General features: G+C 44.5%; 1 protein-coding gene across 1 annotated transcript in view; it reads right to left on the bottom strand.

The window, feature by feature from the left end:
• The window catches only part of LOC145404633 (limbic system-associated membrane protein-like), a 246638-nt gene that overhangs the window by 55756 nt on the left and 171053 nt on the right, over positions 1-19829 (bottom strand). The window contains exon 3 of the mRNA XM_080276154.1: positions 14360-14570. Coding sequence (XP_080132280.1) covers positions 14360-14570 — 211 coding nt within the window. The remainder of the gene's footprint in view (positions 1-14359; positions 14571-19829) is intronic.

The following is a 19829-nucleotide window of genomic DNA, read 5'->3' as shown; positions in this document are numbered from 1 at the left end:
GTGATAAAAGACAGAAATAGGAGAGAGAAAAGGGAAGCAGCATGAGTATATGAAAGAAAACTACACTGGAATAATAAGAGAGGAAGCAAAAGTGAGGAGAAGAGGGAGATAAAACAAGGAAGAGAAGAAATAAATGCAAAAGGAAAATTAGTAGGTAAAGGAAGGAAGAAGAACGGAGACAATAAAAGAAAGAAAGAAGGAGAACGACAAGGAAAAGATTATGAATATATATAAAAGCGGAAGCAGCTTACAAATAAAGAAGAAATATCAGAAATACCAACACTAAAAGAGAGAGGGAAAGATAGAAAAACTGATAGAATATACACACAAAATAGCTATAATAGACAAAAGGAAGAGAGATTAACATAAACACAGATACCGACGCAGTAAAAGCAAAAGGAGAAAAAAGTGGGCGGGAGAAGAGTGTATGGGAGCAAGAAGATAACCAGATAAAATGCACAAATACGGAAAGAGAGAGAGAGAGTTGACAAAGAAAAGCAACAGACAAACACAGGAAGGACAGAGGGTGAGATATTGAGAGAAAGAAGCACAGAAACAGCGACACTAAATGACAAGAAAAGAGAGAGGGGGAGATGGAAACAAATACAGCTAAACAGATAAAAAAACAGGAGCAACACTTAAAGGCAGGGAGGAAGGACAGAAGCTGAGACACGACATAAACAGAGAACAAGGGCACTTAAGGGCAAAAGCCTTGATGTTGCGGAATAATCTTAGTAGGGGAGATAAAAGAAAGTCGACTTAAAACACGAGGTGGGGCAAGCAGGGGACGAGAGCAGGAGGACGGGAAGAAGGAAGGGAAAAGGTGGAGAGAGGAGAGAGAAAGGGAAGAGTGAGAAAGATCAAAGAAAGAGGGGAAAAAGAGGAAAGCGAGAGGGGGATGAAAGCAGTTGGAAGGGAAGGAAGAAAAGAGAAAAAGAAGAGAGGGAAGGGAGAATAAAGAGAAAGAAAGAAAGAGAGCAGAAGGTAAAAGGAAGAGAGAAGAGTATTGGGGATGGGGAAGAGAGGCAAGAGAGGAGAAAGAGGAAATAAAGGCGAGGTGAGATGAGGGCAAGAAGGTGTGAAAGCAGCAGGAGAGAAGGAAAAAAACAGAGAGAGAGAGAGAGAGAGAAGAAACAGCAGGACTGGGAGCCAAGGTGAGGAGGTAAGGGAACGAAAGCAACAGCAGAAGGTAGGAAGGGAAACAGCGACAGTAAAAGCAGAAGCTGGGAGTGTCGGTAGCTGCAATAGTCGTTGTGAAAGAATCAGGGGAGGTGAGAGGCAAAAACGGCATAGCGAGGGAGGGAGGGAGGGAAGAGGGATAGAGAGGGAGGAGAAGAGAGGGGGGGAGGGACTCAGTTACGTAAGAATGCCAAAGAAAAGGATTGCACAGAGAGAGAGAGAGGGAGGGAGAGAGAGAGAGAGAGAGAGAGAGTTGCACCAGTCTTAAGGTCCCATCGAGGAGGTCCAATCTCAACATTAGTTAGACTTAAAACCTAATCCTAGCAGTACACGGAAGGAGGAAATGGAGAACGTCGGTGGAGAGGTGGCCTGCAGCTCCAATGGATGTGTGTTTGAATCCCGGCTGGGGCAGGGAACAGGTTAAGGATTTGAATTTCGTTAAAAGCAGACTTTCCTGATATACCTTAAGACCCGCCGGTATGTCGTAAAAACACCCCCCCTAATACCACAACACCAGTCCCGTATGAGACAACCCTAGCTTGTATTCAGTATGGATGGAGGGTATTAGCGCCGAAGTGGTGATATGTGGAGGTGTTTATTATGTAGGAGGATTGCTGGACCTCAGGGGACGGGCTGTTAATGCCTATGCCCAGAGTCAAAAAAAAAAAAAATGCAGGCTCCGGCGTTCTAATAATGTGGCCCAGTCTTACTAACTAAAATATATGCAGAATATTCCTTAGTTAGAGACATAGGTAATAATTGAGAACATAATAGAGAAAAGAAAAATAGGAGAAAACAGGCTCTAAGACTCGGCAGGAAGCAAAACTGTCCTTATGCAGTCCAGGAGATCATTAGGATGCAGGAGCTGGCTTGGGGTAGGACGGAACTCAGATACCAGAACGGGTGAAGAGAATCTCCGTCTATAGATGTAACGCGTGTGAGATAATCCATTTAGAGGAAGCACTGGGGGATAAGCACTGAGAATACCCAGGAAGGAAGTCTGGCCAAATGCTGATTAGAAGTTCAGTGAAATGCGAGAGGTGGATAAAGTGAAGACCAAAGCCTGAGGGTGTAAGTACAGTAGTGTGTGTAGTTCCTGTTAATATCCAATGAATGAGAATAGAAGATGATCACTGGGAATAAACAGAACGGAAATTTGGTCCTGTGTAGATTAGAAGTTCAGTGAAGTGCGAGAGTTTGGTCAGGGGTAGGCGAGGACCGTGATGGGAGAACTAGTGTGTGTAATTGTCGGTGCACGGAGGCAGGGCAGGCCGGGGGACACACCTGATTGCGCCTAAATCCCGACAACAACAACACCAGCACGGACGGAGGCGGCGGAGCGGCTCGATACAATGACTATCAAATATCGATAACGGGAGGAGAGTTGCAGGCAGAGTGACGGGGGGTGGGGGAAGGGTGGTAGTGGAGGAAGAGAGGGAAGGGGAATGGGCGGCATTGGAGAAAGGGAGGGAGGGTGGATGGGTGGAGAATGAAGGCGGAAGGGTGGGTGGGTGGAGAATGAGGAAGGAAGGGAGGGAGAGGGTGGCAGTGGAAAGAAGGTAGGGAGGTTGTTTAGGTGGAGGGAGGGGTTACAGGGAGGGAGGGAGTTAGACATGAAGGAGTGGCCGAGTTGCAGGGAATGAGAGGGCCTAGTTGGAGGAAGGGAGGGGGGAGGGAAGGAGGGGGAGAGTGAGTAGGTAGGGGCAAAGAGTACAGGGTGAGGAATACAGATACTGAGAGCAGGAAGATGAAAATAAATTAGAAGACGGAAGAAGAGAGATGAGAAAGAAGAGAAGGTGAGAGGGAAGACAAGAATGAGGTGAGACGAGAGAGTTGAGGAGTTAAAAAAGAACAGTTGAGACTGGGATGATCTGTAGAAAAACAGAAAAATGAGGAGATATGGAAGAGAAGAAGAGGAATGAAGAGAGAACAGAAGAAGCCAGTACAGAAAAGAAAAAGTGCCTCGTCAACCTCATACCTACGTTGTACCTTGAACATTAGATGAACAGCAAGAGAAATGGTCCGTAATATTTCAGAACAACCGAAGAATGTAGTACTCCAGCAATCAGTTAAAGTTACTTCAGTTATTTTTAGGCCTTCAGATTCAGTAGCTCAGTTTCAGGCTATTCAATAAACATCAGGTACTGCTACATCCATCCAGACTCAGTAAATTCAGGTTCGTTCAAGCAGTAGGTCCATGTAGAACCAGTTGGATCAGTACATAACCATCGACGGCACTGCAGGGCCATGCAGGCCCCTCATGGTCGTTCTGGGTCAACGGGGTCACTTTAGGGTCATCTACTTCCAATTAACCCCATTCACCGCCAGATGGGTCCTCGGAGGCTCATTCACGTCCTGTCGGCCCTTGTCGAATCAGCTCAGTTCACATCGAGTCAGCTGGATCAATTGTATTCACTTGTGTTCACGTAGTTGTATTAGTTTAAGTCATACTCACGTAACATCACATTTTCTTTCATGTAGTTCTGTCAGTTTAAGTCACACTCACATAACTTCACTTTCATTCACGTATTTGTATCACTTCAAATCACGTTCACGTAACTTCGCTTCCATTCACGTAGCTGTATCAGTTCGTCACATTCACGTAATCACTTCTATTCACGCAGTTATATCAGTTCGAGTCAAATTCACGTAACTTCACTTCCATTCGCGCGGTTATATCAGTTCAAGGCACATTCACGTAACTTTACACGGAGACGGTCGCCTTCACGTAGTGGCACCGATATGACCGTCGGAAGAGCTTGTCGGTTATTCAAACGTCCTTAGTCCTTGCCGTATCTCCCGAAAGGAGAATGGTGGGCTGAGGATGAAGGATATCTTTGGCCTGCAGTCCACCGGGTTCACGTTCAGTTGAGCCTGGGGTTGCAACGAATACCAGTACGCAACAGAACATGCAATTAGGTCATTTTGAGTCCATTTTCGTATTTTTTTCGTTTTAATTGCTGCCATATTCTTACACAAATTAATCCATGCGTATCACAGTCAACATTGGTCATTTGAGGTCATATCAGTTACGTTAGAGATATGTTAGCCAGGATACCGCTTCATTTCCATCTATCTGTCTATCTATTGCCAGACGCCTTAATCCCGTAAAGGGTGGCCACAAACAAATCGCCTCCATGTCGCCCTGTCCCCCGCCATTTCACTGCCCTGCTCCCAGCTCACACCTCCCTCTCTAATATACCTCTCCACTCCATCCCTTCATTTCATACCTATTAAACATTGAAGTATCAGTCGGTATAATGGCTTGGGAGATTACATTAACTTCTTCCTTTCATATTGCTTCGTTTCGGATACATTGTCAACGTAGATGGGGCGAAGTCATGTGTTTAAAGGCGTCGAACCAGAAGGGTAGTCTAATCAATGCACTGGATTTTGAGATAGCAGTGAAGGGGTCCAGATATGGGTGGGATACACGGAGAGGAGTGGGCGGGACGGGCTGGGATGATTGTGGATGGCGAGGCAGTGTGGGGTTTGTGGATCGTGTAGGGATGAGTGTTGTAGGTTGGATGGTACGGGCGTGGTAGATTTTTTAATGTTCCTCTAAGCAGGAGTAATAGGAGGTGGAGAAGGAGGAAGACGTCAAAATAACCTTCGCAATTTTCTTATACTTGGCACTTACGACGCAGGTGAAGACAATAATAATACATCAGAGAAGAAAATAGTATCAGGGTGGCCACAGAAGACAATCCTCGATAACACGCGGAACAAGATGAAGTAAGAAGTAATATCCTAAATACCGTCGTATCTCATCTCTTATCTCCTCCAATCGCATTCACTCAGACCCGTATCGCACTTGGGGATAAGGACACAACAATAGCGAGACTTGGGGGAGTGGGGAGTAGGTTTAAGGGAAGAAAGGGTAGGGGTGGGGTGGGGAGTGACGAGGAAGGAGAGGAGGAGGAATGAGAGGGAGGGAGGAGGAAGAGGTTGGGAGAGGGGGAAGGAAAAGAGGAGGCAGGAGGGAGGGGGAATGGTTGGGGAGAGGGAGGGGGAGGGATGCTATTTTGCGAGCGGTCGTGCGAAGGAAGGGAAGGAGAGGAGTGGAGGACATTAGGGGGGACATTGCGCAGATTAAAAACTGTCGTAAGAACCGCAATAACGGGAAGTAGGAGGAGAAGGACAAGGAGGAGGAGGAGGAGGAGGGAAGATAGAGGAGGATAAGAAAGGAGGAAGTATAGGATGGAGGGAGGAACGAGGAGGAGGGAAGGTGGGAAGAGTATAAGATAGTAATGGAAAGCGGGAAAGGGGAGGGGGAGGGAAGAGAAGGAGGAAGAGTTCAAGGGGAAGAGAAGATGAGAGAAAATAAGACAGAGAGAGGAAGTGGAAGGGGGAAGAGAGACGAAAGTAAGGAGGAAGATGAAAGAAAACAAGAAATGAAGAGGAGGAGGATGGGTGTAGGGCAAGGTGGTAAGGAAAACGATAGAAGAGAATGAGAAAGAAAATGAAAAAGGAGGTGGATGAAAGAGGATGGTCAAGGAAAAGGAAAAAAAAGTAGAAAGAGTGGGAGAGGGGAAGATGGAAGAGGATAAGAAAATACGATTAAGAATTGAAAGAAGGACGTAAAAATGACACCAAAAGAAGAACGAAATCATAAGAGAATTGCAATAATAGGACAGTACAAGAAGAAAGAAGAGATTCACATGAGGAGAAAGACATAAAAAGAAATAATTAAACGCACTCAAGACAACGACTAAGAATAAAAACAAGGAGAGGAAAACACGACCCGAAACATCAGAAGGAGAAGAATTGGTCTCGAAAGAAAAGAGACGAGAATTTGGAAAGACTGCAAGAGAAAGACTAAAGGAAACCCCGTCCCAAGAGAAGAGTAGAACCAAAAGAGCACTGAAAAAGAAAGACGATTGAGGATGAAAAGAAAGACTAAGATGAAAAAAAGGAAGAAAAACACACACCCCTAAAGAAGTCAGAGTAACAATCAAAACACAGAATAAAAGAGAAAAACAATGAACGAAAGTTTATAATCGCGACAGAGGTGACCAGATACGAAGAAAAAGGAAAAATCGTGCGAAAAGAAGAGAAGCAGAAGTATAGGTACGAGGACAGCTCAGAATGGAAGGAAATCGGAAGGAGAGAATATCTGAGAATGGAAGAGACGAAGCAAAACAGAAAACCAGAATCGGAAAGAATTGCAAGGATATGAGAAATGAAAAGAAAACGAAGGAAATACTCCCACAAGAAGAGGAAAACCAAGAAAGAAAGGAGTAAAAGATAAGGAAAAGAAGACTTGGAGAGAAAATATGACGAAAATGGCAAAAACTATCACATGGAAGAATAAAGACGAAAGGGAAACCGTTAAGGGGGAAAGAAAAAAAAGAGGAGGAAATCGTAAAAGTATCGCCGAGTGAACAACGGGAAATAGAAAGGAATGGGAAGAACAGAGAAATGAAAAAGGCGAAAGGAGAAAACGAAAGGAAAACTCTTCAGAAAAGAAGAAAACGAGGAGGAGGAGAATCATAACAGTATCGCCCAGAGAGAGAGAGCAGCAGGAAATGGAAAGGGATGAGAAAAAGAGAGAAAATGAGAAAGGAGGAAAGGAAAACTTGTCCCAAAAGAAGAAGACAAGGAGGAGGAGGAAGAGGAGGAGGAGAATCATAGGAGTATAGCTGAGAGGACCCGAGGCGAGAGGAGCAGCTTCCAGGAGCGTTGTAAAAGGCGATACAATTTGGCCGGGGGTAACAATCCAATTTCTGGGCCATTGTGACTGCCCTGAGGAGGCGTTAGATAAGCACTGACACATTGCCTGCCTTACTCTACCTTGCCTTGAATTCACCTGAGCTAAAGTAACCTAATTTAGCGGGAATTACCTGGCCTGACTTTAAATAGCCTGATCTAACCTGACTTGACTTCATTTACCCTGAGTCAGCCCTGAATCAGCCGGACCTCTGATGCCACGTTTAGCTTTTCCTTTTGTGTGTGTGTGTGTGTGTGTGTGTGTGTGTGTGTGTGTGTGTGTGTGTGTGTGTGTGTGTGTCAGATTCTGGGTATAATACTGACTTAGCAACATAGCCTCACGTAATATAACTTAAACTGAATAATATAACTTAAATCGAATCAATGCTACCCTGTTTTAACCCTGCCTAACCTAGCGTGCATTAACCTGACCCCTCCTGGTTTACTGCACGTTACCCCACCTTACCCTACATTACCGTAACTTAACCAAAACAAATCGATCCTAACCAAACTTACCTTAAATCATTCATAACCTAGCCAAGACTAATTCAACCCAATCCATCTTATACTAACCCAACTAAGCCTGCTGACAAAACCCAGCTTAACCTATCCTAACTTAAGATAACGTAACTATCCCCACTAATCCCGGTCCAGTACAGCCAAGCCAAGCCAGTCCAAGCCAAGCCAAGCTCCTACTAGTGCATTACTTTGCCTTTAAAGAAACTGGATCTTGCTCCATTGATTCTTTTATGCGAACCCTCTTGGAATGCAATGGGGAAGGACAAGCTGGGATATGGATAAAATGGGCTGCGGGAATGGGGGAGGGAAAAATGGGGTATGGATAAAATCGGGTTGAGACAAACTGGGAAGGTACTAAGTGGGGTTGGGACAAAATAGGTGCACTTTCATGCATTTTGAAAGGACGAAATTGGGTGGGACAAAACATGGTAAGGACAAAGTGAGTGAACAATTGTATAGTTTGGGGGAGGACTGGCAGACGAAGGAGGAAGAGAGAGAGAGAGAGAGAGAGAGAGAGTAAATAAAAAAACGGAGGAGGTGGAAGAGGAAACTGTAAACAAAGGAAGGAGGAGGACGAGGGGAGAAAATGGCAGAAAGATAAGTAGAGTCAAGAGGCTTTTGGGTTAGTGCTCACCAACACTTCGTAACCCTAACCCTAACCTCTCTGATGCTGGTGTATCCCTAGCATATTACTCAGGCAATGGATATCAGTGCCCAGGAAGTGGTATGGGATGGTGTTTGGCCGGAATCTGTAGGCTGGGCGATGGATTACCGAACTTTTAAATTGGTTTCTTTAGCCCATGTCCAGAATCGGATGTGTAGTGAAAAAAATCGGAGGAAGTTTGGTAAGTGTTTGCGATAGGATGGACTAGGATGGATTGAAGGAGGGATTACCATACCCAGTTTTAAGATGCAGGAAGAGACATGGAGCTTTAGGGTGAATCAGTCTAGTTAGGGTTAGGATAATATTGAATTTTGTAGGTTTTTGTGGATAGTGGGTTGGCGTGAGGGATTAAGATGGCGTGAGGAAAAGGTTGGGAAGCATTTACGGAACGGAGGATTATGTCAGCAACTAGGAAAATATTTTGTGTTTTTTGGGGGATGGAGTAGGATGTGATGAAGGATTACCGATGTCAGGGGGAGGGATAGGGATTTAGGATTGCTATTGAGGTGGGAGTCAGGGTAGTACGGTAGTGTTTGAAGGAGGATGTAGGATGGGAAAGATGAGTCAAGATTAGGTTACCCCATCCTTTTTTCGCAGCCACACTGAATGAGACATTGGGATAAAAAGGCAGGGGAAAGAGAGAGAGAGAGAGAGAGAGAGAGAGAGAAGAGTAAGAAGTGGGGGTGTTGTTCTTTTATGTGCACTTGTGTCAGAAACCTGAAATCTGTTGTTGTACGTGGTAAATAAAGGGGAGGTTTTGTGGTATATGTATCGTGTGTGTGTGTGTGTGTGTGTGTGTGTGTGTGTGTGTGTGTGTGTGTGTGTGTGTGTGCCCTCGATAGACAGATAGACAGGAAAGAACACGGAAGATAGTTTGTGTGTGTGTGTGTGTGTGTGTGTGTGTGTGTGTGTGTGTGTGTGTGTGTGTGTGTGTGTGTGCGCGTGTGTGTGTGCGTGCGTGTGCTTGCATGAATGCGTGCGTCTCAGGGGTGGGTGAGTGGGTGTATGTGGGGTGGGGGTCATGGGAGTTCGGCCATCAACGTGTTTATACCATTGGCTTATGGGGTATAAACCAGGGCCCCGAAGAAGGAGAGAGACGGAATGAAAGAAAGCGAGAGAGAGAGAGAGAGAGAGAGAGAGAGAGAGCCAGGATATGAAAAAAAAATGATAAAGGGAGAGAGATCCCAGTCCTGTGCTTTCATGGGGCATAATTCAAGAGGCGGAAAATATGTATACAACTTAAAGTGCCACTAAATTGCGCCCATGAGCTCTCCTACTAAAAGTTTATTGGGGTTACTGGGGGTTGGGGTGGGGTTGGGGTGGGGGAGAGAGGTCAGAGGAGTGAGGTTTGGGTGAGTGTTGTGGTCTGTGAGGGGGAGGGGGGGGTGGCTGGAGGGGGAAATGGAAAGAGAGGAGAAGACAGGAAAGAGGGTTGATGTGGGAGTAGGTAGTGGTAGGGGAAGGGATTGGGGTGAGGTTTGGGTGTGTTGCGGTCTGTGAGAGGGAGATGGGGGGAGAATTGAAGGTGGGGTAGGTGGGGGAATAGGTTATGTTTATTGGGGTTGATGGGGATGATATGGGTTGTGTTTGTTGGGGAGGAGTCAGTGGGTGGGGTTAGGGGAGTGTTGTGTTCTGTGAGAAGGGGGAGGGAAGGAGGGAGACGGAGGAAGAGTAAAGGTTGGGGAAGATGGGTGGAGGGGTCAGGGGGAGAGTGAGAGGAGAGGGGGAGAGGAAAGGCTAAGGGGATGGAATGTGTGGGAGAGGCTGAGCGTAAATTATAGTCAGTGAGGGAGGAGATGGGAGGGGTGGGGGAGGAGATGGGGGAGGTGAGGTGGGGAGATGAAGTCATTTTTGTGGTTTATGGGCGAGAGAGGAAGAGAGGAGGGGGACGGGGAGGAAGGAGGGGCAGTGGGAGATGAAGAGGTTAACTCGGTGTTGTGGTGAAATGGTGAGAGTGTGGTTGGCGGTAGTGAAGAGGGGGAGAGGACGAAGTGGGGAAGAGAAAAAGGTGAAGAGGTAGGAGGTGAGTGAGGATGAGAGGGAGAGGTTGGGTGAGGGGAGAGGAGAGCGTGCGAAGGGAGTGGGTAGGAGTAAGAGAAAGGGGCAGGGAGTGGGTGAGGGGGAGGGAGATGTAATTAATGTTTTGGTTTGAGGGAGGCGAGGATGTGTGAATAGGTGAATTAGGAAATGAAGAAGTGTATCATGAAGATAGGGTTAAGGAGGAAAAGGGAAATAGAGACGGCAGGAGGATAGGTGATTAGATGGAGAGGCAGTCAGGTATGTGGCTAGAGAGAGAGAGGGGGGGGGGGGAAGCGAAGGGAAGGAGACAGGAGGTTAAAAGTTATAGCCACTTAACACTAAACATAATTTTAGTGTGTGGATGTAATTTTACTTCTTGTCTGGGAGGGGGAGGAGTAAGGGTACGGAACATGGTGGTGGTGGTGATAATAGTGGTGATGATGATGATGATGATGATGATGATGGATGGAATTCTGGACGCAGATAGATAGTTGAGACTAGACCAGGGGGAGAGAGAGAGAGAGAGAGAGAGAGAGAGAGAGAGAGAGAGTTCTGTCTTACTGTACAGTGAACAATATTTAGGTATGAGAATGAAATTCATAGGTGGGTATGATGATGATGATGATGATGATGATATTTCTTTCACTCAGACGAAGAGGTGAAGCCAGTCTTAACAATGTGAGGCGGTGGTCTTGATTGAGAGAGTGAGAGAGAAACGGATGATGACAGTGGGTGAGCCTGTGTGTGATGGATCGCTGGAGTGAAGAAGAGAGCCGCGGATCTCTTAGCCCGACCCGTGGTGAAGACAAAAAGATGGAGAGGATGAGGGCGAAGAAGAAAAAGTGAGAGGATTACTGACGAGAAGAAAAGATAGAGAGAATGAGGGAGAAGAAGAGAAAAGGAGAGGATGACTGAGGAGGAGAAGAAAAGATAGAGAGATTGAGGGAGAAAAAGAAAAATTAAGATAGGATGAGGAAGAAGAAAAGGAAGAAAAGATGGCGAGAATGAGGGAAAAGAAGAAAAATTAAGATAGGATGAGGAAGAAGATGAAGAAGAAAAAATGGAGAGAATGAGGGAAAAGAAGAAAAAATAAGAAGATTAAATGCATGTGAGAGAAGAATAAGAAAAAAAGAAAAGAAAATGAAGAGGTTGTGGAGAAGGAGAAAAAAAAGATGGAGAACATATGTCAAGAGGAAAGAAGAAAGATGGAGAGGATGAGGAAGGGGAAGGGAAAAGAAGATGGAGAGGATGAGTGGGAAAAGAGAAGAAGAAAAAGATGGAGAGGGTGAAGAGGAAGGAGTAGTATAAGAAGAGGGAGAGGATGACGATGAAACAGAGAAAAATTAGAAGATGGAGAGGAAGGGCGGGAAGAAGAATGTAAAGGTCGAAAGGATGAGGAAGAAGGAAAAGAAGTTGGAGGGGAGGAGAAAGAAGGAAATAAAGAAGAGAAAAGATAGAGAGGATGAAGAGGAATGAGAAGAAAAATAGAGAGGATGAGAAGAAAGGAAAACGGAGGGAGGGGTTGATGTGTGTGTGTGTGTGTGTGTGTGTGTGTGTGTGTGTGTGTGATGTGGTGGGGGTTAGAGCGAGAGAGATTGTTTGTATTGGTGTGTATGTTTATCAGAATTTGTGAGTGAGAGGCCTTGTGCGTGTTTATGTGTACAGTATTAGCGAGAGAGAGCGAGAGAGATTGTTTGTATTGGTGTGTATGTTTATCAGAATTTTGTGAGAGAGAGGCCTTGTGCGTGTTTATGTGTACAATATTAGCGAGAGAGAGAGAGAGAGAGAGAGAGAGAAGCAATAACCCCCCATGCCCCCCAGTGTTAGAAGTTAAACGTCAGAGTGGTGATACAAATATTGGTTAAAGTATTGGTCAGACGCAACGCAATGTAATCCCAAAGGCCGGAGGTGGAACACAAGAGGGTGGGGAAAAGGGGAAGAAGAGGGAGAGGGGGAGAGAGAGGGGATAGGAGGGGAAGGGGGTAACAGGGGACACTAGAAGGGAGAGGGGAGTGAGAGGAGATGGGAGGGGAAGAGGATAAAGGGGGCACTAGAAGGGAGAGGGGAATGAGAGGGACATGGTGGGGGAAGAGGAGCGAAAGAGGAGGGGAGAGGATGGAGGAAAGAGATGGTACTAAGAAGGAGAAGGGAATGAGGGGGGCAGTGGGGCAATGGGGAGGGGGTGTAGGAGGGATAGAAGAGGGAAGTACGAGGGGAAAGGAAGGTAGGGGAGTTACACACGCTCTCAGAAGCAAAGGCCATGGAATCAGTGGAAGGCATATACGCCACGAAGTCACCCAAGCCCATCTACCTCACCAACTTTCTTAATCATTGTTGTCATCTTCCTGTTTCCAGTTAAGGGCATTTTTGTCTCCCCAAGTAAAAATTTAGATTTATCACGAACTCAAGAAGCTTAGTCTCTCAAATTCGTATAGTGCAAAGTCTCTAAGCTGACAGTCTCTCAGTATATCCCAGCATTTCTCTCTCTCTCTCTCTCTCTCTCTCTCTCTCTCTCTCTCTCTCTCTCTCTCTCTCTCTCTCTCTCTCAGTATATCCCTCCATTCCTACTCTCTGTCTGAATGTCAGGGGTAGAGCTAGAGCAGATTTTCACCGTTCCTGGATTCCACTTGCAATAGGTCAAAGGTCACAGATGCCAGAGGAGGGAAGTATCTCAAAAATCTCTTGGTATTATATATCCTTCAGAACTTATAAAATATCTCAGACGAATTCAGAATCTTTAAAAATTTCTTAGGCTCTCTTGTTTTTTAGTTTCGTTGTCTAAGAATATTAAAATTTCTGGTGCCTAAAACTCTAATTTTTCTAATATGTAAAAGATATAGAAGAGTCTTGCATCGTTAATATCACCAGAATCTATATTATCTTTAGAAATTTCTCTATCTTTCTATATCTCTTCAAGAAACCAACCTCTCAGAATCTTAACATTTCTCAGATGTCCTAAAACGAAGCTCTATTTATAACAAAACCCATTCCCTCTAAAATCTGAAGTTTCTCTCTCTCTCTCTCTCTCTCTCTCTCTCTCTCTCTCTCTCTCTCTCTCTCTCTCTCTCTCTCTCTCTCTCTCTCTCTCTCTCTCTCTCTCAGCTCTCCAGATCTCAGAAAACACATCAATTTCTCACATTTGTAGTACATCAATATCCGTCACAGTAAGTAAAAAAAAATAAATAAATAAAACTGTCAAAATTTTGTATCTTTGCAATATTTCAAAGCTCCCCAAATGTTCTAAAATATCAGAATTCCTAAAATATGTTGGATTCACTCAAAACATTATAGATAGATAGATAGATAGACATAAACTATTTCTTAATCCCTCAAATCTGAGATCAGGAAATACATTTAAATCTCATAATAGATCACCATAAATAAATGTAGCAGAGCCCAAAAGTCAGGTGTCAAAGCCAGGTGTAGGAAAGCAGGTGTAAAAGTCAGGTGTGTGAGGAAAAAGCCTGATGGAAACTTTTTTTTCATATCGGGATTAAAAAGGTAAATTTGGTCAGAGGGATGGACTGGTGAAGGAATGGGGCTAAAAAAGAAGAGAGAGAGAGAGAGAGAGAAAGAGAGAGAGTGGGGAGGGGGTATCCTAAAAATAATTGAAACTAAAATGGCAGGGTTGTATGGACGTCGAATATTCACGCACACACACACACACACACACACACACACACACACACACACACACACACACACACACACACACACACACACACACACACACACACACACACACACACACACACACACACACACACACACACACACACACACACACACACACACACACACACACACACACACACACTCTCTCTCCCTCTCTAGCCAACAAATAGAAGTAAGAAGTGAAGTATTACCAAGCCACTCTTAGCTGAAGGGTATTAGTCAGCAAATTAGAATGAAAAAAAGGTGAAATACTAAGCGATTTTTCTTGACCTGACCTCAGATTATAGGCCAGCCCCTTTTACAACCCGGAAATACCACACAGGTCACAGAACAGGTGTGTGACGGAAGCTGCAGTAAATGAATCAGGAAGGTGTGCATGACGCGAATACATGATTACTTCCGCATGGCGGTACGATTCTGCATGTTTAATTTTTTATCACCTTTTTTAGTTAGTTTTGGTTTCCGTTTCATTGGTTTGTTCAGATTAAGAGAGAGAGAGAGAGAGGGGGGGGGGAGGTGTACGAAGCAGCCCATAGGTGTGGTGGATATATGACTCTCAAAACAGTATATTTAGTCACATATTTATACACCTACCAACAACAGAGAGGTGTACGAAGTGGCTCATAGGAGGTGTAGTGGAGATCTGACACTCGTATATGCCTGCATCCCTCTCCTGCAGGTAGTGGACGAGCAGAAGCCAGTCCTCCGACCCGGCAGTGTGGCGGGCGGCGAAGCGGTCGTCTGAGGTGTAGGTGAAGCGACCCACTGTGAGCAGGTGGATGTCCCTGTGCCGCACCCATGACACCTGGCGAAGAGGTAAAGGTAAGTTGGTGAGATTTCGATGTGCCAGTATTTAATAGTAGATTTGGTGTTGGTGGAGAGACAAGGAGGTTTGGATGGAGAGGGTTTGGGTTGGAATAAATTTGGAATGCAAGAAGGGGGAACTTTTATGTTAAGAGACGGTCCTGGAGAAGAAGAGACGGTAAGTTGGTGATGTTTTGATTTTGGAGAGACGAGGAGATGTGAGAGAGACGGAGGGATAGAGGAGGGTGTAGGTGTAGGAGAGATGTGGTAGTCGGAGGTGTAGGAGAAACAGAACAGGTGGAGATTCTTGTGGTACACTTGTGATACCTTGGGAAGAGGTAAAGGTAGGTTGTGAGATTTTTGATGTATTACGGGAGATAAAGAAGGGTGGAAAGAGTTAAGAAAGTTAGGAAGGAATAGAAACTTGAGTGGGAAGGAAGAAGAGAAATATTTATCAAGACGAAATGATGTCTCTGTCACACATCCTTGACAGCTGAAGAAAACGTGGAAAGATAGGGAAAGGTGAAGGAAGGTACGATGTGGATGGGGTGAAGATGTACGGGGGAGTTTTGGGAGAGAATAAGAAGAGTTAGAAAAACAGAAACGATATACTGTTAGAAGGTAGAGATCCCTGTGTCGCTTTCAAGATACACCTGAAGGAATAGATAGACAGGTGAGACTTCTGCTGTCGGAGGCGTTGGAGAAGTAGAAGGAGATGGGAGTTAAAGAGGAGAGCTAAAGGTCCTACTGTCTGAAATTAGATATCCTTGTGCCGTATCCTTGAGATGTGTGTAATATGAAGATTATTAGTGAGGTTTTGAGGCTGGAAAGAGAGGCATGGAGTGTTAAAGAAGGCGTAGGGAGATAGAAGTGTGAAAGAAAAGAGCTCTTAAGAGCTGGAAGAAAATTCGTGTTAAGTTGCAGCTTTGTCTGTTTTTCCCACTGCCTATGACCTCCAGTCTTTTTAATGTGTGCAGGAAGCTCATTTTGAACGAAACTTGAAATTGGCTTTTTAAAAGGAATAAGTTTAGCAGGCTCTGAACCATTTGGTGCTCCTTTTTTCTTTTTTTGTATTAAAAATATGGAAATTGAGATGGAGAGAGAAGGGGGGTGAAAAAAGGTAGGAAATGAATGAAATGGTGGGGAAAGTGAGAGAGTATGAGACATGGAGAAGCGAGAAAGGTAGAGCATGGAGAAAAAAGCAAGATAGACGGATAGAAAATGATAGATAGTTTGAGAGAGAGAGAGAGAGAGAGAGAGAGAGAGAGTAGTATGTCGGTGCGTGAGGAAACGAGAGAGAGATAGGGAGATGATGAAGAGGAGGAGGGAGACAGGGACAGAATGAGAGAAATGGCTCTGTCACGAGATGAATGACCCTATGGAGGCGAGATGCTGGGTGAGAGAGAGAGAGAGAGAGAGAGAGAGAGAGAGAGAGAGAGAGAGAGAGAGACCTTGCGTTTGGTCCTCGAGCAAAATGACATAAATCATTTTTTGGTGAAAACAAATATCAAGCATATTCAGGGAGGGGAGAAAAAAAATGGTGGGTCTCTGAACGTTGCATTTTTTTTTTTTTTTGTCCTAGGTAAGGTTAGAAAATTATACATTGTTCACACACACACACACACACACACACACACACACACACACACACACACACACACACACACACACACACACACACACACATATTGTAGGTCCCTGAATACTCTCCCTATTTTTTAATTAAAGAGAAAAAATTATGAAAGACTTGCAGTGAAGAAAAAAAAGAAAAATCATGACGTTCAAAGAGTACATTCCCTGTGTAAAACCCCTTCATGACTTTTATTTTTATTTTTTATTCTTCCTTCCACTAAGCGAACTTTTTAAGCTTTAGAGAGACGAGGCTGGAAACATTCATAGTGACTCCTGCACAACCTGATGCTTCTCCCCGAGCTAAAGGAAAATGCATGTAAAGTTAGAAAAGATAGAATAATGAGAATGTTATCAAATTCACATTGTTCAGAAGACGCTCAAATATATAACGTCATTCTTCAAATTTACACCTGAATCTTGGAGGGAGACAAGAGTAAAGAGAGGGGTCTGGGTACTGTTATTTCTCCCTTCCCCCTTTTTTCCCTTTCGTCCTCGATTTTTTAAGGGGGGGGGAAAGCCGATTAAAAAAGAGGGGGTAGTAAAGAGCTCAAGGTGTCTGGTAACATTATTTTTTTTTCTTCAGGTATTTACTATTCTGTTTTAAAGGGAATTTCAGTGACTAAAGTTTTTTTTATTTAAAGGGACTAAAAATGATGCAAGGCTCCTCATTAACCTCGTAATTTCCTCTCTCTTACCAGGGGAGAAAAAATAACTATTGGCCCTTGAGGACATGGTGTGTGTGTGTGTGTGTGTGTGTGTGTGTGTGTGTGTGTGTGTGTGTGTGTGTGTGAGAGAGAGAGAGACGTGAGTGCAAGAATGAACAAAGGAAATTTGAGAAAATTAGTTAAGTGCAGTGGCGAGAGAGAGTGAGAGAGAGAGAGAGAGAGAGAGAGAGAGAGAGAGAGAGAGAGAGAGAGAGAGGAGGGGGTACAAAAAATAAGACTGAACGGTGATAGAAGACGAGAGGGGGAGCGAGGAAGTTTGATAAGAGAGGGAGAGAAGTGAATGGGTGAAAGAGAGAGTGAGGTTATTAGGGAGATAAGATTGAAGAAGGTTGGCAGGAGAGATAGCAGGGTGAGTGAGTGAGCGAGAGAAAGTGAGTAATGAGGAAGGATGGAAATGAAAGCTGGAGAGAGTGGGAGGAGGAGGAGGAGGAGGAGGAGGAGGGGATGACGAGAGGGGGAAGAGAGAACAGAAGGAGGAATAGAGGGAGAAGAAAAAGATGGAAAGTATATTTTATCATCATCATCTAAGACACATTAACTCGACATTTCTGAGATGATAAACTCACTTCCACCTCCTCCGTCTTTCACCATTCTTAAAGAAACTTTTTTTTTCTTTAGCTATTTAAGAAAAAGGATCTAAGACTTAAGCTAAAATATCCAGTATGAAACACATCTGCCTTTTCAATCATTCACCGCTGACAAGGACACCCTAATCTGTATTCTAATATATTCCTCTCCCTGACATCTACCCATTCCTCCTTTAGCCTAAAATCAAAGCAAAATAAAGCAAAGAAGGATGTAAGTGAGAAATCTTTTAAAAAACAAAAATGGACCCAAAGCACACCCAAGAAAGACACGGTGTTCTGAATTTTAAGCACTTGTCTCCTCGTCTCACAGGTAAAAGAATCATTAAAGAAAGAAAGAAAGAAAGGGAAAGAAAGAAAACTGATGGATTACTGACTAAGGTGCGACCAGAATTTCCTCTCACTTCCTGCTCTTAAAATCTTTCACCTCCGATAGAAACAATACCCCCTCCCTCTCAACATAAAAAAAAACTTTCCCTCTTGCATAATGCGTCCTTGGTCTCTCCTTGTATCAATATTTTTCTGAGTTCAAAGAGAAATGGAGAGATTGTTTACGTTTTTGTTACCTTTAATGGTGTGTGTGTCGGGAGGTTATAGTGCGTGTGTGTGTGTGTGTGTGTGTGTGTGTGTGTGTGTGTGTGTGTGTGTGTGTGTGTGTGTGTGTGTGATTTTTTTTCTTCCATGATTTGTTCTGTCATCCGTACAAATATTTTCATAGCTTCAAAGGAATGTATACAGATTCCTTTCGCATCAACAAAATTTATTGATATTTAAATTGCATAAGCTTTTGTTAACTTTTTTTTTAACTTATATAACCTCGCTCCGTGCATCACAGACCCTTTAAATATTTTCTCAAGTTCAAAAGGAGATACAGCGATTTCTTCCGCTTTGTGTGTGTGTGTGTGTGTGTGTGTGTGTGTGTGTGTGTGTGTGTGTGTGTGTGTGTGTGTGTGTGTGTGTGTGAGTGTGTGTGTGTTCGACTTGCATAAACTCACCTTTTCGTCAAACCCAGTATGAATATTTTGTGTTAGAAAAGAAACTCGCTTTTTGCTTTACTGCTTCCTTTATTGGTAGAATACTTTAATTACTCTTAGTGTAAAGGAAGTAAAGACGCTTACACCAGTTTTCTCACTGCTAGGCGATTATATTTCCATTTATCACCAGACGATTTTATTCAGCTTTTGGGGAAACTGCGATATTGGAGCGACTAAGAACATTCCTATTGCTTTCGTCTTGCTGCCTTCAGACGATTTTGTGTGTAGAGGAGATCACAGGTAGTGGAGGAGCTAAACATGCTTATGCTGTTTAAATCTCCCCATCTCCAGACGATTTTACTCAGCAGACCACTTCCCTCCCACTCCCCCCCACCCTTTGGAGGATGAATGGGCCGCCTCTTTCTCCACGCGAGCGACTCATTGTATCTACTCCTGATTTTTGTTCCCTTCCCGACGATAGACGGTTTTATTTATCCTTACTGCCAGACGATTTATTCAGTACCACCGTCTTGCTCCCTCCCCCGCCCCCTGCCTTTACAAATGAGGCGTGAACGGGGTCTTTATGCCTGTTTCTCTCCTCGGGGGTCGCTTTATGTGGGCACGTCTGAACCTGGCACCTTCCTTCCGCCGTGAGACAAAGCAGCGTGAAAGGTGAGAGAGGTGAGAGGGGAAAGAGGGGAGAGAGGGGAGGGGATTGGACGGGGTAAGAGAAGTGAGAGGAGAGGGGATTTTACGGAGGGGGGGGAGAGGCTCGAGAGAGAGGGGGATATAAGGGAAATTGGGGGGAGAGTTGAAGGGTGGTGAGGAGAGATTGTGATGTGTGAGGGGGATGAGGAAGAGGATGAGGGAGATTGGGTGAGGGAGGAAAATGTGGAAGGTAGAATAGTATGAGAGGGATGAGGGTGAGCGAAGGAGGGGAAGTGGGGAGAGAAATATGTGGGGAAAGGGAGGAGAAATGGGAGACAGAAAATAAGGGTGAGAAGTTGAGAAAGGAAAATTAGAAGATAGGATGGGGTGAGAGGGGAGAGACTGAGAGGGTGTGGAAGTTGGAGAGAGAGAGAGAGAGAGAGAGAAGAGGGGGGGGGGTCTGGTGTGCGTGATGGAGGGAACAGCAGGTGAGGGAAAGCGTACTCAGGTATAAACACAGACAAAAATGTGCGAGAACACAATTTGAATTATATATTTTTTATGTTTCGTGTGTGTGTGTGTGTGTGTGTGTGTGTGTGTGTGTGTGTGTGTGTGTGTGTGTGTGTGTGTGCTGTTATATCGCAGCTGGGCAATGTTTGCAACTTTACAATAATAAAAAATATCTACGGGAGAAACT

The sequence above is a fragment of the Coenobita brevimanus genome, chromosome 64, assembly GCF_032717465.1.
Source record: "Coenobita brevimanus isolate Jiangsu-jjx chromosome 64, ASM3271746v2, whole genome shotgun sequence".
Taxonomy (NCBI): Eukaryota; Metazoa; Arthropoda; class Malacostraca; order Decapoda; family Coenobitidae; genus Coenobita; species Coenobita brevimanus.
Note: the sequence above shows the minus strand (reverse complement) of the source record. Positions and strands in the feature narration are given on the sequence as shown.